Source organism: Rhamphochromis sp. 'chilingali' (genome assembly GCF_963969265.1).
Source record: "Rhamphochromis sp. 'chilingali' genome assembly, chromosome: 17".
Taxonomy (NCBI): Eukaryota; Metazoa; Chordata; class Actinopteri; order Cichliformes; family Cichlidae; genus Rhamphochromis; species Rhamphochromis sp. 'chilingali'.
Window position 1 is genome coordinate 15341477 of NC_137944.1, and position 21033 is coordinate 15362509.

General features: G+C 41.1%; 1 protein-coding gene across 1 annotated transcript; it reads right to left on the reverse strand.

Annotated features, from left to right (window-relative positions):
* Positions 1–6839: 6839 nt before the first annotated feature.
* On the reverse strand, positions 6840–20457 carry satb1a (SATB homeobox 1a). Its single transcript, XM_080863601.1, has 11 exons — positions 19977–20457; positions 19250–19479; positions 18813–18989; positions 18603–18729; positions 17890–18013; positions 16725–16836; positions 14538–15070; positions 11781–11978; positions 11349–11504; positions 9464–9667; positions 6840–8523 (listed from the first exon to the last, which is right to left on the reverse strand). Exons 2-11 carry the CDS (start codon positions 19464–19466, stop codon positions 7642–7644), a joined length of 2730 nt encoding a protein of 909 aa, XP_080719727.1. The 5' UTR covers positions 19467–19479; positions 19977–20457; the 3' UTR covers positions 6840–7641.
* Positions 20458–21033: the final 576 nt, after the last annotated feature.

Here is a 21033-nt window from a genome sequence, read left to right on the forward strand (position 1 = left end):
CTTCTGATTGAGTTCCAGTAATCTTCATAGCTCTGAATGAAACATGCAAGATATGAAGTTATTCATATTTCCACCAATAGGAATATCCATAGATGAGTTATGAGAGAGGACTGAGTCTCACAGATTGCACACTTACATGTCACAGATTGTACTTCTTCCCACAGCTCTGCACAGTCTCCCCACAAGGCAGGATTGCAAAAAACAACAACAACAACAGCAAAAAACAAAAAACTGAGACTACTCTAGCTACTTTAGATTGCAAAGATAAATAGACAGAGGAGATTGCAAATTCAGTTACCGATTTATCAGCACAAAGATTATGCCTTTCAGTTCACTTATCTGCATCAGCTAAAACATACTGCTTTGTAAAAGAAAAATATGGGTGGTAAGGCTGTAAAAAAAAAAAAAGAATAATGATCTTAATCTGTAATGGCAACATAGAATGTTGAGGTGGATCACACCACCAAGGAGAAATAAAAAACATCATTGAATGAGGAAGAACACCGAAGGGGCTACACAACGTGATGGCTAATTAAAACAGTTTTATGTAGACTTAATTACAGCAATTTCTGAGGTCAAACAAGTCAAGTTTATCCGTGGAGTGCTTTTAACAAACCGCTTTATCACAAAATGCTTCCAATATACAAAACACAAGATGCACAAAAATATAATTAAATCAAAGCAGCGAGATGGTCACAATGGGGAAAAGCGTAAATCCACCTGGTATGTACAGGTGGAGCCGTTAAGTAACATTGCTGATTCAAATGTGTACACTGGTGGTGGTGCTGTGTTTGTGCATTGATGGGGGGTTAACACAAAGCAGGAATAATGACCATTATCGCTATTACCATCATCATCACAGGCATGGCATTTCAAGAGCACCATTATCATCATTATTATAGCTAATATTACTGATGATGAGGCCTCTTTGTTGGCCCTGACTAAGGTATTGTCATGGAAACAGATGACAGAAAAGAGCATAGCTTTATTGAATTACACTATGATGCTATTCTGACCAAATGGGGCTTGAATGCTGCACTGTCTGAGTGGGGTATAGAAGCATCAATGTGAGAAGTCCTGAGGAGCGACAGATGAGAGTCAGGAGCAGAGAGCGGGAGACAGAAACACAGATGAAAATAGCTCTTCGTGCAGATCAAATAAAAGAGGAGCAAAAAGAGACAGAAGACAGAAAACTCCAGCAGTACTGAGGGTCATGTGATTGCAGGGAGTCACAGATCCACTGGTACAGAGTGAACTGGTGATCAGCACAGAGGAATATTGTCTGATGGCTGGAAACAATGACACCGATTCACCAGCACAGGGACAGTCATACGAGAGAAAATCATTAGTACTAATAACAATAATACAGACAATGGGCATAACAAGGGTTGATTGATTCAGTCTTTAACAGATCTGTTACAACAGGCTTAACATGGTCACCTGATGAATGAGCTTAATCTTTTTATGTATTTATTTTTGCTTCTCTTACTTGATTCGTAGTGTCTTTTAAAGTATTTCATCCTTTCTTCATATCCAGCTCTTCACATTGCTAACATCCCAATGTGGTATTTTAGTAAGTGCAAATGTAATCTAGAGGCAATATGCTACTTAAGATGAATGCAACCCTCTTTTTATTGTCAGAAAGCAGTAATAGCACGGTGGCCTTCCAGCTATCTTAGCCGCTGCAGATTTTATCACATGGGGGCCATAAACCTGGGAAATATGATGTGCCACTTTCTGTTTTACTTTTAATATATCTGATGAAAAGAGCTTGCCAGAGATGATTCTAGATTAACTATTTCCTGCCATTATCAAAAGATAAATCTTGCCTAAATCTTTATTATTGTCACTTAAATTTTGTGAAAATGGTTTTCTTCTGGAAGATGACCATGCTGAAACAGATTAAAGCAACCAAAAATATACTTGTGATATATGGAGCTCCAAGAGTGACAAAATGAATGAATTAAATACACCATTAAATGATTAATTAAATGTGTCAATAATTAATTTAAATTGGAATTAATTAATTAAATAAATAATGATGACACATTTAATTAATAAATTATTGACACATTTAATTATTTATTTATTTCACATTTTAATTAATTATTGACACATTTAGCTAATTTTAATTGATCTGATCAAGTCAAAACCATTGCTTTGGCCTGGTGGCCATTCTTTTTAGTGGGCGTTTCGCCACACCAGCAACTGGCATGTGGGAAACTAACTGAACTGTACTTTGAAAAAAAAAAAAAAACCCTGTTTGTGTGTCACCAAATACACTTTTAATATTTTTATTTAGCTGACAATGTAGTGGTTTAATCTTCAGATATCTGGTCAGTTTGTCAAAGAATCAGAATCAGAAACTTTATTGTCATTGTCACGAGAACAACGAAATGAAGAATGGTCCCCGATCATTGCATCATCCCTAGCAATATCAAAATATAAATAAAACAATAAAATTCAATAAATAAAATAGATAGAATACTTAAAATACTAATAAGATGTAACAGTAAAACATTCACATACATTCCCACACACATGCTTCAGACCGTGCATAGATTAACACAAGAGTGGCGTGATGGACATTTTTTTGTAGTATTCAGATGTGTTATTGCAGTTGGATAACAGCTGTGTTTGAGTCTATTAGTCCTTGCTCTGATTGCCCTGTACCGTCTGCCTGAGGGCAACAGTTCGAACAGGGAGTGGCCAGGATGTGAGGTGTCTTTTATGATGTTTTGGGCCTTTTTAAAACGGTGGGCATTGTGTAGAACTTCTAGTGTGGGGAGAGGGCAGCCAGTGATCTTTTGGGCGGTGTTAATGATCCCTTGGAGTGCTTTCCTCTGAGCCCCTGTGCAGCTAGTGTACCAAATACATATGCAGTAAGTTAGAACACTCTCAATGGTGGCTCTGTAGAAGGACACCAGCAGTTTCTGTGTGATGTTATTCCTCCTGAGAATTCTCAGGAAGTACAGTCTCTGTTGGGCCTTTTTCAGCAGCTCGGAGGTGTTCACACTCCAGGAAAGGTTCTCCTCTATATTGACTCCCAGGAAGCGGAAGCTTGCCACCCTTTCTACACAGTCCCCATTTATGAATAGTGGTTGGATCTCTGCCTTTTTCCTTCTGAAATCTATTATGAGTTCTTTGGTTTTTGAAGTGTTGAGGAGGAGGTTATTGGCCTTACACCATGACGTCAGCTGCTCCACCTCGTCTCTGTACGTAGACTCGTCTCCCTTGGAAATGAGCCCCACCACTGTGGTGTCATCTGCAAATTTCACAAAGATGTTGCTGTGGTGGCGAGGAGTGCAGTCGTGTGTGTAGAGAGAGTAGAGCAGTGGACTGAGCACACAGCCCTGGGGTGAGCCAGTGCTGAGACTCAGGGCTGAGGATGTGTGATGGCCAACTCTGACTCTCTGTCTACGGCCCGAGAGGAAGCTGTTGATCCACATGCAGGTGCTGTCTGGAAGCCCTGCATGTGGATCAAAGAGCCTCTTTGCAAAAGTGCTTCGACGATTTCGGAGATGTCCGCCCAGCCCAGTCTCACGGCAAAGTGTGTGATAGACCTGCTTGCATCGCAAATGCTCGAGCTGTTATACCGCCGACAAAGCTCAGGTCCTGGTACACAAATGTCATAACCTCCACTGACTGTGCACCAACTTTATTTACTGAGGTTATATCTATCAGGTCTTTATTTCTTGATGTTCATACGTGTCATACTTGTTTTAAGTCGCCAATTCTGAATTATAACTAGCATTAACATATCTTTAAGGAGAGAGCAAATCTGATTAACATCTGATCTTTGTGTTTTTTGTTCAGTAATCAGCATGACCTGTGTATACACGCATAACCTTTATTCAAATAGATAATGTTGGTGTTTCCATCATGTAGTAACTGTACAAAGCTTGTTAGACACTGTGAAGCACAGACTTCACAATGTTCGACTAATATTTTTGTTGTGAATATTAATCATGAGGGTAAACGGGCAGTCCAGCTGCTGCCTCAGAGCCCAGTACACCATGGAGCGAGGTCAGCATATCCAGGATATCTTCAGCTCTCTAAGTTAACCCCGAGTTTCCCAGCTCGGTCACATGAAAGTGGCGGCAGCATCAAACTAATCTAACGGTCATCTACGAATTTAATTCACAGGTCATATCGATATTCTTTTACAGAAAATCATCCTTATTACTGCCAACTATTCCAGAGACGTGAACTCCACAGTATAAAGAACACAAAAATATAGCAGTGCAACACAACACTGCTGTAAAAGAGATCAACGCTTCAGTTTGTTGCAGATCAAAGTGGAAAGAATGTGATTGGCTGAACAGGTGTTACTGCATGTTCTATGTTATCTGCATTTCCATCAGTGTAAGACACTCAGCAGCAGATTAGAATCAAGTATAATAGCATTTATACATTTAATAAATGTATTAATACACGGATGTTCCCGTGACAATGCCAGGCACTGTTTGTGCAGAGATTTTAGTACAGCACGATGCTCATTTAAAACACATTCCTGAGTCTACGTACACATTTGATATGAGGTCAGCAATTAAATGGCCTGTATTTGTATAGCGCTTTTCTAGTCCCTAAGGACCCCAAAGCGCTTTACACAACCTGTCATCCACCCATTCACACACACATTCACACATTTACAGTGTCTGTGTCCCGTGACAAGCTGACCAGGCATGTGAAGACTACTCCACTACATTCGTGGCTAAAACATTAAAAGTGTAGTTGGTGACAGAAAAACAGGGTATTTTAAAACTTTACCTACAGTTTAGAGTACCGGCACCATTGCTGCTTGGGATTTGAAATGCATCGTGGGATTCCAAGCTGCCCCAAGTCCACACTACCACCAGTTCATAGCAATCGATTATCTAGGATCGACCTTACTTTGCATTGTAACCAATCAGGTGTTAGACAAGCTGCAGTGGCAGCAGTAACGCTGTCCCCTGAGTTTGATGGGTGAGGCTGACAGATAAAATTAATTCATGAACAGCCAGAGGTCAGGACTGCTAAAATGAATTAAATAAATACATCAATAAATAATTAATCAAATGTGTCAATAATTAATTAAAATGCAAACAAATAAATAATGAATTAAATATGTCAATAATTAATTAAATGTGTCATCAATATTTAATTAATTAATTAATTCCAATTTTAATTAATTATTGACACATTTAATTAATTATTTAATGGTGTATCTAATTCATTCATTTTGTCACTCTTGGCACTCCATAATGAAAACATGTTAAAAGTTAAACATTTTCCAAATTTCTTTTTTTAAATATACACTATGTTCACAGTCTTTCTTTCAGAGCTAAACTTTAAACACTGCGCACACTTGCAGCCCACTCTATGGGAAGAATAAAATGAGAACTAAACTTTTAAAAGACTTTTAAAATATTGACTGTATATTTTGAGAGATTTACAGATTCAAACATGAATAGAAATTCTATGTGTACACTGTTTCAGAAACCAACTTGTTCATTCGTTAGCATATAATGATAAGCCTGATACTGGACAATCTTGAGATATAGGAATAAACATTGCACCATTTCAAGTACAGACATTTTAGATACCATTCTGATTGGTTATTCGTCCTTTATTTTATTTAGTGGCTCAATAGGTTCTGCAGTTAAACCTGTATTATTCTTTGTAAATTCAAATGTCACTGTTTATGGAGCCTGTCCATCTTTTGGCTGATGTTATTGGCCAGTGTCGGCCTATCAGAGATATATCAGCATTATCATGTAAATTTAGTGATGTGTGACAACACAATACCTTTTTTTTCTTGCAGAACATAATGAAGAAAATTATGCATATGGAAACTTAGAAGTGGTGTCACTACACCTTACAGTAGTCTCAACACTGTTTGGAGCGGAGTGTGTCTCTGTGTTAGGCTGTTAAGTAAAATGCAATGCTGGATAGTTAGTAAACAAAGACCCCACTGATAATCAAATACACTTGATTAACTGATCATCAGCAAATGTGAGCACCTCTATAAAAGCAGAATTTTTTAGCAGTTTGCCAGTCTGGAGCATTCGTGTGTGTGAGTTAACAAAATGACACATTGTTCCCAGCAAATTTACCCCAAGGTCAGACTGTGCAATGTTCAGAGAAACTGCAGAAAACCCAAGAGCTACGTCTCAGACTCTACAGGCCTCTGTTAGAAGGGAAAAATTGGGGGAAAAAAGACTGAACAAGTATGTCTTGTTTGGAAGGGTTGCCAAGAGAAAGACTCTTCTCTCTAAAAAGCACAGCTTAGCTTTGCAAAGAACAAACCACAAGACTTCTTTGGACTGATGAGACCAAAGTAGAGATGTCTGGCCATAATGCACAGTGCAACACTTGGTGAAAACCAAACTCAGCATATCAGTACAAACAACTTGTACCAACTGTCAAGCATGGTGGAGGAGGGGTGATTATTTGGGCTTACACCTTGTAGCCACTGAGTTGACCACGAATTCCTCTGTATATCAAAGTATTAAAGAGTCGAATGTGAGGCCATCTTTCCTACCACTTAAACTTGGCAAAAATTGCATCTTGCAACATGACAATGATCCCACAACTGCAACAGAATAGCTGAAAAAGGAAATGTGTTGGAATAACCCAGTTAAAGTCCAGACCTCAATAATTGATTAAAATGATGAGGTAGGACCTTAGGAGAGTTGTGCAAAAGTGCAAACTTCAATAAACTCAATCAACATTGTAAACAAGAGTGGGCCAGTACACAAACTTTCTTTGTCACATGTCTGTATATACAGTTTATATATAAAGAATATTGACACTGGCTTTTTTTTTTTTTTTTTTACCAATTTAATGTCATCATCAGCATCTGTCCCTAGAAAATAACTTCTTCCAAATGATTATACTTGAAGTTTATAAGATGACATATTGTTTAATGTAATCATGTGGCTAGTAACATACTATGGGTGTTACATGATCCCAGTCCTTTCCCAGTAAGTATTTAATTTAAAACGACAACAGGAAACTTGTTATTTAATAAGAGCGAAACGTGAACAGTGAAATTTATGAGGTAAAGAGTAAACGACTCAGACAAAAGCCAAACCACAAAGCACGGTTAGCACAATTAAAACAAAAATGGTGAAGATACATCTAAAAAAACAAAAGAACAACATGATTGGCAGTGCCACTCTCTTCAAGGCATTTCTGGTATGGCCGTTTTTCAAAAATGTCAGTCAACCAACTACACTTACTCTTTTTAAATAGAGATATGTAATCTGAGGCTCATTGTATTGGTTCCCAGCACTCCACCCAGAAATATAACTATACATGGAAACTATGTACTAAAGTTCAGTCACAGTAAACTGTCTCAAGTGCATCAAGAATCCTCAAATCACAGTACAGCTTTCTATGTAATTACATAACTTAAGTCTCTGGTTATGAAAGCTGTGGTATACACAGTATTTTATTAGTCTTTCCACAGTGTGTAACAATGCAAGCCTATAAACACATAAATACCAACACGCTGTGACTCTGGACTGGAGCAATATTTTAAGTGAGAAGCATTTGCACCGAAGTTGCTATGTTTCAGAGAGGAGAAGCACCCGGTCCTGGGTCTAAATGGTAAGTATGGCTTGTCCAAGCTGCTGTATGTTACTGGATGTATGCGGGTTAAATGTAGCTCTCCTGCTCTTCCTTCATAGGGGGAATAGTTTGAGTGCCAACATCCGATTCTTTTAATACAGTCATCTCACTTGTTTCATTTCTTCCTGTTAAGTTCTCCTCCTTTTGTTCTGTTTCTGTTTTTCCACCTTCTTCCAGTTCCTGTGCAGTCACATTAGCCTGCAAGATGTTTGGGTCTGTGCAGTAATGCTTGTGGTCGCGACTGTGTTTTGGGCTGTAGTCTTGGCTTTGTCCTTGGTCCTGGCTATTGAAGAAGTTGCGAATTATATGTTTAGGTAAGCCCAGCTGGGCAGACAAGGTGTGGACCGCTTCCTCGTCTGGGTTGAGGCCCACGTCCTTGATGAAACTTTGCAGGATACCGAGGGCATCTCTGGACACATTTAACCCCTGACATTGGACCTCCTTGTAACTTTCTACCTCATTATCTGTCTCTGAACAAACCCCAGCCCTACACTGTTCCTCATTCTTCATGTTGGGCCATTTCACAGACAGCTTCTCCTTAACCTTCCCTTTTTTGCCATCTCCCGTGATGTCATCTATGTCTTCCTTCCCTATATTTCCATCCCATACCTGTTCGGTGTTTTCTGCACCTCTGTCCCTCACGGTTCCAGCACAACCCCAGTCCCCACCTAAACTGTCCCTGTTTTCTCTTCCACCCTCAACCCATTCTTTACTGTCCCCTCTCTCACCATTGCTGCTGCCTCTGCCCTGCAAATGTACTCTCAAGTGCTGCCAGGCACCGCCAGCATCAGACTCGGCTGGCGATGCAGCGCAGGGTTGTGTCGGGGAAAGGTGAGGTCCTGTCTCGGGCTGAAGGGGTTGATGGGGTTGTAGATGGTGTTGCTGTGGCATCAAAGAGCTGCGTTGGTACTGATGAGAGAAATTAGAAGTGATTAGAGCAAAAAGGTTGGTATTTAAATTTTTCTAGTTTTGAGTGTGAGCAGTACTATGTTTGACTTTAAATAGTTGTGAATGAAATAAAGTGAAGTCAACAGAGACTGTTTCGCTCAAGAAATGTCACCTTTTATGTTAAAATGAAACTACAACTTAACATGCACACCCATCCATTGTGTTTTGTTTTTGTGTTTTTTTACCATATCTAATTGAATCTGCAGAGTTTAGACACTGATTTGCTGCTATATGAGCAAAGGCACAGGACACGATGATCTGGGCTGGTGTGAAATCAAGGGTAGTGGAGACCGTTTGATCTTAATCTCCTTAGTGTTCACATGTGAGGTGATCTGCAGTGCAGCCACCCAGAACTGATGTCTGCAAATGCACATCAGGATCTGAATTTGCCCATGTGGTGTTGACTTTTCTTGTCAACACTACATGGGCAATGATGCAATGATATGCTAGGCAGTGGGCTGTATGTTCACAAACAGAAGGGTATGCAACCATTTTATCTTTGAGTTTGTCCTATAATCAAGCCATCAATCCATGCACAAGCAATGGAAGGGAAAGAAAAATAACTAATCAGCCTCACGGATCATTGCTTAATGTGGTAATCATCTTTTTTTTTCTGACATCTCTGGCATTTAGCTGTCATTACTCTGCTGCTTTTCCATTGCACGCCCTAGAGATCTATTGGCATTCAATGTGATGTATTCACTTTCAGATTTCTGATAACTTTTTATCCATAACTTTTTTAAATTACAAAATTAAAGTCAGTACACCTTAGCCTCAAGTGTTTTCTGCCATGTATATAGCTGTTTAAAACTCTAATACATAATAGTTTTCTTCTCAAGCAAGATCTACTGAAGTCAGAGTGTCTGTTGATAATAATGTTTGTCACTTTTGGAAGTCTTACCAATGTATTGTCATTGCTTAGCAGGGTGAACCTGTCAATGCAGTGCTGTTGTGCAGTCATGTTGCTGCTCTCCTGTTCGTAGATGGCATCTCTTTCATTCTGGGACAGGCTGAGGAACCGGCGGATCATGCACAGATTCTCCCACAGCGTCCGGTTCTCTGGACTGGGTTCCTCCTTCCAACGCAGCAGCTCGCACAACCATCCCTACAGGAAATATGTGCATATGCACAAGGTGGCTACAGTTGCTTAACAACTCTTAAAATATCTTAAAAGCACATTCACTAATAAAGGGCAAGGGAATAAGCAGCCTTACATTCAGTTAGAATTGGTTTCAATGTGTTTAGTCATGTCACTGGAAAAATTTCCAGCACAAAGTGCTGCTGTTTTCTCCCCAACGACACACTTAGATCACACAACGTGACCATATCAATATGACTATGCTGTTATGTTTGACAACCCCTTTCAGGCTGTTTATGTCTATTTTAAAATGCTTACAGTACAGTACAGCAGACTGATAAGATAAAAAAGGTAATTTAAAGGTTGCAGAACATGAGTAAACTCACACATTAAAAAAGAGGCTAAGCTGGGGTTCAGTTTAAGCCTTGTAGACTGCCAGCAGAAATTTGAAGATGCATGTTTAGCGACAGCATTTGCAGCCTTACATTTAATTAGCTTATGTATGTTGGCACCCTATATACAGTGAAAGGGATTGACCAAAGGGGGAAAAAAATGAATTCACAATAACTTTCTCTATACATTGACTCCAAACTGGTTCAGTGTGTTCTCAATATACATACAAAATCAAAAAAATTTTTTTTGGATCTGCCAGATAATCTGAAGATTATAGCAAGATTTTCTTATCAGCATGAATTGTTTGTGTATCATGAAGGAAGAAACTTGTGAGTGACAGATTGGGGAACGTAAAGCCAAGCTAGTTTCAGACTCATGAACTGAGGATGATTATGTTTGCAAGCAAGCTGATATGCTCACACACGCGCGCACACACACACACACACACACACACCTGGCTGTAGCCCAACTCTAGCACACAATGCCATCCAGATGCACAGTGCAGATAGAACAGGGAGATGCTGCATGGCTCTGCCTGCCAAACAACCGGGTAATACGGGGGGTGGGGTGGGGGATAAAAGATAGAGAGAGTGCGAGAGAATAAAGGGAAACAGGGGTGGGGGTTAAAGAAAGTAAGGTAAAAAAAATGGAGGCCAGTGAAAGAACCTCAGGGGTTTTGGACCACCTGGCTGTACTGGCATGACCGCTGAATGACCTCCAAACATCTTGATGATGAGTAGAAAGAAGAGGGAGTTATATGGGAGAAGAAAGAAAGAAAGAAAAGAAAAAAGAAAGCAAGCAAGAAAGAAGCTAAAAATTGGAGATGTGCTCGAGAGGAAGAGAAAATGAGACAGCTAAAATCCCCCCATTCCATGAAGGGAAATTATCCTCAAAACAAAAGGCAATAACAAGCTTATGGGGCCGCCATAAAAATGAGAACAATAAACACTCAAATCGTGCTTGTGTGTGTGTATTTGTATTAGTGTTGCTGTGTCTCTGTGCGCGCGATCACGTTTTACTTGCATGTGCTCTTACTGTATGTTTGTGTGCACAAGCGAGTGGTGTGTATGTGTGTATGGTGACTATTAAAGCGATAATTTAGGACACAATAGCAGTCTGATGCACTGATGATAGTCCTCTGCAGAGTACAGCTGCTGGTTGATTATCTGGGCTTTCCTCCACACACGGTATCCATCGCTGCTTTAACTGAGGCGATGGAGTCATAAATGAATGCTAAAATTGAGCATTTCATCAAGCGATAGAAACGATTGGGTGGTTTGTATGCTCAGATTTAAACTAACAAGAAGCAAAGTACCTGGCTCTTGGAGGCGGCAACCTTCGCAAACAGCGCCTGAGACACTTTGGCTCTCTTCATCTCATGCTGGATCTCCTCATAGATAGAGGCGCTGACATTGAGAACGCAGCTGTCTGTCCGCAGTCCTCTGTCTGCTGTAACTGGGGACAGTCTTGACTAAAAAGAAGCAAACAAGAAGGAAAACCGGGTTTAAATACAGGCTATGCAAAGTAATGGGCAATAGGAGGACTATGAAACAGATAACAGGCAAAGGTTTTTATGTTTTTTTTTATTTGAAAATGCTCCACTTTGAGAGCTAACACAGGCATAGTTGAGCCAAGTGACAGAACTCACACTTGAATATTTCAATGCTGTTTTATGAACAACTTTAACCTTTCACAGCTGGTTTACAAGACTTTTGTTTTCATGTCTTTCAGTCTTTTGCTGGCTGACCTGTGAGGACCTCGGTGGCGTGTTGTTGCAGCTGGGTGTGAATACAGTCAGACTTCTCTCCTTCTCCTCTTGGTATATGCGCTCCCTCTCAGCCTCTGGGAGCTGCAGGAAGCTGTGCATTGCCCGTAGGTTGACCAGCAGAGATTGGGAGGCGTGTTTCGGGTCCTCCTCCTTTCGCAGGATCTCAGAGAGTAGGCCCTGATAAACACACAGAAAAATCAGCGTAAGTTGATACTTGTGATGGATTTTTTTCCTTCTTCTATAAGCGGCTCCCTTTAGGGGTCACCACAGCAGACCATCTTCATCTCACCCTATCCTTAGTATCCTCTTCTGTCACACCAACCTTGTGAATGTCCTCTCCTCAGAGGACTTCCTCTTTTCCTCCTGCCTGGAAGTTCAGTATTCAACATCCTTTGTCCATTATATCCTCTATCCCATCTCTGCACATGTCCAAACCATCTCAGCCTTTCCTCTCTAACTTTGTCTCCAAACTGCTCAACCAGAGCTGTCCCTGTGATGCCACCTCCAGCTCAGCCTCCTGTCTTTTTGCTAGTCTCCAAACCATACATCACAGCAGGTCTCGTGACTATCTAGTAAACCTTCCTTTTCACTCTTCCTGCTATCCTTCTGTCACAACCCTGGCACTCGTCTCCACCAGAGCCATCCTGCCTACACTTCTTCTCACTTTCTTTTTTGCATTTTCCGTTGCTTTGGATTGTTGACCCCAAGTATTTAAACTCATCTACCTCTAAGTCTGCTCCTTGCATGTTCACCTTTCCACCTGTCTCCCTGTCATTCACTCACGTACTCTCTCTTCCTTGAAAAGTGGTCCCATCACACTTCTTCTCCATCCTTGAGGCATCCTCTCATCCTCCAAGATTGTGTTATACAATCTGGTCAAAAAGTCCACTGCCCTCTCTACCGCACATTGTTACCTCCACAGGATTGCCATCTGGCTTCTCAAGTACATGTTAGTAAATGTCCTAGCAGCACATCCTTTCCAGGTCGATCTATATATAGTAATGTATAACATACATGATGTTAGTGGTATAAAAATGGTTTAAGGGACACCAACTTTGCTTTCTTCATTTTATTCAAAACTCACATAATTTAAAACAAGCGGCAACTTAAGATAATATCTCGACCTTCAAGTGAGAAATGGTTAGCGATGATCACCATATATGATAGAAAAAAAGAAACAAGTCTTCACCAGTGCCGTGATGCTGACCTTTATTCTTCTAGAATTACTTATGGATCATTTCTCATTCTTAACGGTAGATAGACATTTTCTGAAAAGGTTTATGCCAGAAGAACTACTGAGTTAAGATAACAATCAGTAATGCTCTTATCAAATATGATAGCAATACTGATGAGCTCATCTAACTCCAAACTGCAACATTTCTTTGAAGCAGAGGAAAAGTAAGCATTCAGTTGTACAGAGGGATGACCGATATTGTAATTCTGCTTTAAAGCTATATGAACTCATAAACCTGAATTCTTTTCCTTCATGTTGAATGTTCAGCTTTCACAAACAAAATGATTCAGGTCAGGTATTAAAAGCTCCAGTCTCTCAGGAACCACAAATGGAAAAGGTCTCATGAAATATTATGTATTCTTTCACTGTCTTCATTTAAAGATGATAAATGTAAAGTTTCTTGTGAAACTAAAGGAATTCAGCAATAGCCTCGTATCCAACTCTGAATCCTATTCAGTGGCATCTTGACAAAACCTTGCAGTTTAGGGTTTCACAGCCAGCTTCTAGTCAGTGCTTAGCATGCTGCTCGCCTGTACATCTAGCATTATTCTGTCTGTATCTGTCTATACAGGGAAGCGTTCAAACACCACATGCAAATTTCAGGGATTCCTTCCCTGAAAGGAAATCAGATTTCACACTGGCAGAGAAATGGCTTTAGAGGAAACAGCCTTCTTATTCAAATAATAGATTGTGGTTGGAGCTGCCCAGCAAACCCTGCCTTCTGAAGAGATGGAGGCTTGATGTGAGTCGTCAAATGACAAATGCTTCCCTCGCTTTTAGATGACGTTTTGGCATCGTGCCCAACTTGTATGGCTGGCACCAGAGCACCTTGGACTTGGCAACAGGGAAACATGGGGGTGGATAATAACTAACTCTGCTTATTGTGATGAAAATGATAATGAAGGTAATAATAATAACAACGGGCTTAGCCGGTCCTTTGAGCCCCATTTCTGTGGGCACACTAGTGAATATAAGATGATGGACACAGACAACAAAGCATTTTAGTGTTAGAGAGGAGGCGATAGTAGAGGGAGATATGGATACAAAATGAAGGAGACCAATGGACAAAGTAAGGGAGAGATTAAATATAGATGGATTGACCATGGGGGTTAGAGATTAAATGAATAGAAGGGCTGCCAGAGTGAAAGGTGGTGAGATGGACAGCGAGATATAGAGGTAGAGAGGGAGGCAGCAGTTCTCTGAGGGGTTGTGATTAGTTGGCCCAGCTGCTGCTTCAGTGCTGGCACCGGCTTTGTGCCGCAGAGAGCTGGCACAAACACACACTCACACACGCATACAAACACACATGCACAAGGGGGAGGAGGCACTACGGCAAAGGCCATGCCAGTGTGCCAACCATCTCACACTCACATATTCACAGAACACACTTAGCTATCACCGCAGCACCAGGGCACGAGCAACCTAATCACCACCAAAGAGTTGAAAACTGCTTTAAAATTCGATTTCAGCATCTTTTATTTTGCTCTCTCCTGCAACCATACCTGGGTCCTGTTAAATGCCACCCGGGCAAAGACGGCTTGGGAGATGCCTGCTCTCTTGAGCTCCTCCCTCACGTTCTGGTAGATGTCAATCGGCACCTCTGATGGTCCAGTGGAAGACGCAGCCAAGGTCTGGTTTTGCAGTCCGGCAGAAGAGCTTCCACCCGGGCCGCACTGCACTTGCTGCAGGGCTTGGGGATCAGGAGCTTTAGAGAAGACCTTGGCAGGAGCCCTCCCTACAGGGGGATGGTTCAGATACTGCTGTGGTGACGATGCCAAACCCTGGCCAGCAAGCATGCGACTAACAGCATACTGCTGGTTTAGAAACTGGGCCATCACCAGCTGCTGGTTGACCATTTGGGAGCTCAGAGGCTGGGTTACCAGCCCAGGAGGGCGCAGACTGAGAGGTGGGCAGTTGGATATGTTGGCAACCGCTCCACGAGGGAAAAGGAGAGTTGAGCTCTGGTCAGCGGGGGTACCAGTGGCTGGCTGGCTGAGGGTCATATGTGAGGACTGGTCAGAAAAGTTGTCAATGTCTGGTAAAGGACAAGGAAAGAAGAGGCAGGACTATTTTTTACTCATTGTTCAAGTGCTAATAACATCTCCAAGTCACAGGATGATTTACATTGTGGCAGGAAAAAGTGGGTGAACCCAGGTTTTCTTCAATATCTGGTCACCAGGTCATATATGATCGCAAGTTTAAGTAAAGAAAAACAAAATAAGCTTCTTCAGGTCATCAACTGGCATCTCTGTTAGGTTTAAGCCTAAGTTTAGACTGGACCAGAAGATAGATTTTCTTCATTTGAAGCCATTTTGTAGCTAGTTAAGCATCTTGATGTATCATAATACTCCCTCCACTGTATTCCACCCATGGGATCATGGTTTCACTTTGGAATACAGTCCACTTTTATTGCCCTAAGTAGTGGTTTGTGTTCTCCATAAACAATTTATTGATTAACTGTCTCTCTGGGCTCTGGTTCTTTTATTGTTGTGCATTTTGTATTTTACTGTTTGTCGTACTGGTAAAACCTCATCCCGAATAAAAAAGAAAAGCCAGTTCTGGGAACTTTGGCAGGTTTGGCAGGTGTGTAAGCCTGTCCCTTCATGGTTACATCACAATCATGTACAATACAGTCATGACACTTTGCAGCTGTGTAGCTGACACCAACATCCTGGCCCCAGATGGTAGATGGGTGTTGTCTGGGAACTGATATGATTCCTGTTCAAGATCATCTTTAATTTATAAGTTAAGTTGTTCTAAGACGTACTCCATTCATATTTCAAGGATTAGACTCCATGTTTACTGAGTCCTTGCTTTAAATAGCATTTGTGGTCATCAGCAAAGATATTCAGAGACTTTTTTTTAATCTGTATTGTACATGTTTAGTAGTTGTGACAGGTGGTTTGTGCGGTTTGCACAAACTGGTCTTGGAGACACCTACAATGGTGGGAAACTTTCACTTTATTAAGTACTAATCTAATAGCATGCAATTTCCTACAACACTTCTATCATAAAGTTTGCTTTCATGCAATATTTTCTTTTTTTTTGTTGACATTGTTGAACAGTTAATGATTTTTAAGCTAAGATAAGCTAAGATTTTTTGCATTTGAGGAGCAGAAGCCACTGACATCACCCCACCAACTCAACACTGGACAATCTTATCCAAATCCCTTGAGGAGTACTGGTAATAATTCGGCTGTATGTGTAATATTGAGGTTATAGGTAACTGGCAGTGGTATACTGTGCTGAATTATAATAAAGGGGCACTTTTAAATTGCATGTTTTGGTGGATGCCTGCGAACTTTTGTCACCACAGTAATGTCACAAATGTGCAAAGCGCACCGAACTGTGTTTGTGTGTAACCAAGATCAAAGGTTTACTTTGAAGAATACAACTATTTTTGTAAAAGTTCATAAAATAATTGTATCTGTTCATAGTTATAACTTATTCAACGATTTGGCTATCTCTAAAAACAAATTCATACGGCTTATTTTAAAGGGTTCAACAGCTTTTCCTGCTACTGCACTGTAAAATTTCCCTATAAAATGAAAATGGTGAAGCATTCATCTTTTTATTCAAGTTGCTAAAAGTGTATGACGCCTGTTAGTAGGACAAAGCTCATATAATCAGTATCTAGAGTGTATCAGACATGCTGTAATACTTCACAGGTGTGTTTTGAGTTCTCTCACCCTTGAAGCATTTGGACTTCTTGAAGTGCTTGTACCATCGGCCAAACTCATGACACTTGGCAGCTGAGACATTTGCATAGTAAGTGCTATTTACAATAGACGATATCATACTCTGAAACAGAGGGGAAAAGACAATAGAAATTCATTACATTTTCTGAGCTCCTGCTATGGGCGGCTTGGGTGTCTCAGCTGTTCACACATCTGATATTAATGAACTCAGATCTGTGTTATTAAAAAGACCCCCAGGTAAACAGGATAATAAAGACAGATGAGAGTGTCAGTGTGTGAGCTGTGTGGGTATGCATGCATCCATGCATACATGCGTGTGTGAGTGTGCAGTTAAACAAAACACTACAGGTCATCAGAGACTATGCCTCTGTCTCTCATTCACTCACTCTTACACACACACACACACACACACACACACACACACACACACACACACACACACATGGTTTGTCCCTGAAGACTATCCTGTGCAATCTTTACATCTTATTACACCTTTCATCTTCTCATATTTATTTTAATCTGCTTCCCGCAAACAAGAGAGGGGGGTTAAGGTAGTGATAGGAGAGGAAGAGAGATGGGGGAGGAAGGATTTGCTTGTATCAGATTTTAACACGGCAGAGAAGAGAGGAATCTGAGGTAGAGAGAAGACGGTGAACAGTTATCCTCTATCAGACTGTAGATGTCCTACTCCTCGGGCAAAATAATAGATCGACCAGGTTGATAATTATGAATATTCATAAAAAGGCCTTCCCCAAACACTGCGTGATTAATGACAATTATTTCTGCAGTTGTGTCTGTATTTGCTTAATTAAACACACAAGAATTGAAGATATTACATTTAGATTATCGCTGAATCAGTCCAGAGTGCAGAAAAGGCTAAACAGCAAAGGACTGAAAATCAACAGGATCAAGATAGGCAGCAAGCAGGCAGCATGGCTTTTAAGGAGATAACCATCTCTCTTTATCTGTTTCTCCCTCCTGTGCTCTGCCCCCACACCTTATCTATCTCTGCATCTGGACTTCCTGTCTAACTACTGGACCCTTTGCTTACTCTTTGCCACATGTCAAAGAGGGCACAGAAGATTAAATTGCATGCATGTTAAATGCTAATTTTGAATTTTAGTCAAGTTTAGATTATTATCTCTCTTTTGTATACCTGGGACAGTGGGCACTCCTTGGCCAGTGAGCTCTGGTTCATGTCCTTGAGGAGCTCTTTCAGAGCATTTCTCACCGTCGAGTGACTCCACTGCTCGGCTGGCAAGTCCTCCAATTTAGGACAGCTACACAAAGGTCAAAGAAAAAAAAGAACTAGATGATTTTAGTATATTACTGTTTAAAGGTATATTTAAGCTCAGCAGTGTTTTACTTTGACAACAAAGTGAAACACTACTAGACCTTCCATGATGTAACTTAATGGCATATTTCATTAGAATCTCTCAACATGGTTATTTACTGAAAAAGCTCCGGTCAGAGCCAGAGAAGCTCAGTAGTATCCCTTCAAGAAGACACCAACATGGATTGTTGTCTAAATGCTGAAGCACATGTACTGTCTAATGCAATAAAGAAATCACAAGCACACTTAAGCTCAAGAAGCTTCAGATAACAATAATGATATCAGGTCCGTCTTTATTTGCAGTACACTGTTTTCATAGAATATATATATAAAAAAAAACAATAGGAAAAGTACATTTGGTGTCAAAGTGCTGGTATTGCATATGCTGACTCAGTGTCATTACTAAAACCTATGATTTAACCACTTTAAACTTCATCTGAATGTACATTTGTGCAGCAATGTATAACTCACACAAACAGGACAAAGATATGACCCTGAAGGCAAACATACTGATATGAGTGCTGTCTGCTCTCTACCTGTGCAGCTGAATTTTAAGTGTGATAACGTGGTGAACATCCTGCAGCATGTCTGCCACTGTTGCATCTGGAGCGTCGGTTACGTAGGACAGAGGCACCGGGTTCCACCTACCCACCTGGATCAGACCTGAACACACGCACATACATAGGTGAAAATAAGAAAGATTTAGAGTTTAAGCTGCGCTTTCTTTGCATTGCAAGTGTTTTTACCTTTTGCCTGTGCTGCAGAGCTGTGTGAATATCCCAGTGTCAGCAGGGCCATCTCTATCAGCTGGTTAAACAGCAGATCTCTCTTAACCAACACAAACTCAGCATGCTCTTCTCTCCTCTCTCCTTCCAAAGGCCTTTCCGTGTGCTCCACCACACAGAACACCGGCAGCAGGCTCCCTGCGGTGACAGACATGCATGATGCCATACACCAAACCATTTGGGTAATTAGAAGTAATTCATCAACTTATACAAAGTATTTTTTTATACATGCATTTGCATCAGAACTAGCTGAAATTAAAAAAACACATTTAGGGTTATGAGATAAGCTCAATGAATTTGATAACACAGCTGAGCCATAATCACAGAAGATCCGTGTAAAACTAAAAAAATACATATATGGGTTCAAACCCTAGGCTTCATCTTTTCACCCCATGTACCTCTGCTGTGCCAGCTCTTTCCCTGTGACCTCGCTGTGGTGGGTTTCTGTGCCATGCAGGGGTTTTTGGCCACAGGACTACCTTGTCTGCTCCTCTCCTGGGTCGAGGGTCCCCCCTCATGTTGCTCCACTCGAGCCAGCTTAGCAGGAGGAGGGCGAGGGTCTACAGCAAGATCACAGCCCTCAGCTTTCTTGATTCCATTACACAAGGGATCCATCTGTGGTCTTACACTAATACAGAGATAAAGACGCTTAAACATCAAATACTACACTAGGTAAGCTAATAAAAGTCACTTATACCAGTTCTCCTTAAACTTTTATTGACAAACTTTTTTTTTTATATGTACTCATAGACACCAATTAAATAACTGCAAACTGCTCTAACATTCGCATACATAGTGAACGTCAAGAGAATGTGAGCTGGAAACTGCCACATAAAGTAGCCATAATAAAATATATTTTTAAACACACACACGTGCACGCAAAGGTTTAAATATCCGTCTCAGCATCGGGGATGACCTTCACCCAGATGCCTCTTTGAGGCTAACCACTGAAATCCCTTATAACAAAAAAGATGCAGTGAATGCTACAGCGCAATTTCCCCACAATAAACTGCCGTCGCCTCCCGGTGCGCCGCTTGTAAGCGCCGCTGATTCGCTTCAATGTTAGCAGCTAAAAAAACAGTCCGACATCTGATTCTGCTGAAGTTTGACTGAGGCGAAACCAACCTGTTTCAGTCTGCACAACGTGCATGCCCGACCCGCTATCGTACATCAGCAGCCCATTCCCGCAGACGGCGTCTGTATCCATATGGTTCTCCCCGCTTCCATAGATCTCTAGTTGGAGAACAGATCCGCTTCTCCCGGCTGTATGTCCCGCGACACGCTCCTGTGCGTCCTATTACTCACAATAACCGTTTACCATCTGAATTTTCTCGTTTTCCCCTTGTGTCAGGAGTAACTATCTCGATCGATCCTCCCTTGTTCCCCGACAGCGCTTTGCTTTCCGATTAAACTAGCCTCAGCACAAGTTGTGAGCGACCTCCCAGCCAGAGCACCGGGGCACGCTGCTTCTGTGGATCAAGCTCCACAAAGAACAATGTGCGCCGAGGAGCTCCTGGAGTATATTTCCTGTCATATATTAGACCACTGACTCAGGGAGAGCAGTTGTTGGTTACACTTCAAAGCGCTGTGCGCACGAGGAGAGAGAGATAGCGAGAGAGAGAGGGTGAGAGAGAGAGAAAGAGAGAGAGAGAGAGGTGGGGAGGGGGAGACCTCCCTACACAGTCTCTAAAATCCACGGACCCAGCTGCATTAACATATGGTGTAATAATGAATTCACTAGCGCGCTCCGTAAATGTATTAAATGTGACAATTGCGCATAAATCTATTTATTATGTTCTGCCGCATGCTGTGCACGCACTTATTATTGTCTTTAGGGTATTGGAGCTCTCCATGGTAACAAAGTGGAGCAGGGCAAGGTGGAACTGGCTCACTGATATTAACTTTTGAACGCTGATGTTGTCACAAGATTATCTAAGGCTCATTTTTAATATGCAGAAGATCACTTTTTTCTACTACAGGAAGAGCAGGAATGAGCTCTATACTAAATTTACAGTAGTGTAGGGTGTTTATACTACAGCTCATATTATATGTGTAAAGGTTATATTAAGCTAAAGTATACAGTAGTTGGTATATTGCTGTACACTCAGAATGGCTGTTTCGCTGTTTTTAATGACTAAATTTCGTTTTAAAGTGCTTCAAGGGGCTTCACTTCTTCAGTGTA

Bases quoted from the DNA above. Each gene is read 5' to 3' on its own strand.
- satb1a (XM_080863601.1), bottom strand. From the start codon at position 19,466: ATGGATCCCTTGTGTAATGGAATCAAGAAAGCTGAGGGCTGTGATCTT. The intron at 18,730-18,812 runs GTAAAAACACTT...GCGTGTGTTCAG, and splicing joins CTCTGCAGCACAGGCAAAAG to GTCTGATCCAGGTGGGTAGG. The intron at 11,979-14,537 runs GTATGGTTGCAG...TGTGTTTATCAG, and splicing joins TGGCATTTAACAGGACCCAG to GGCCTACTCTCTGAGATCCT.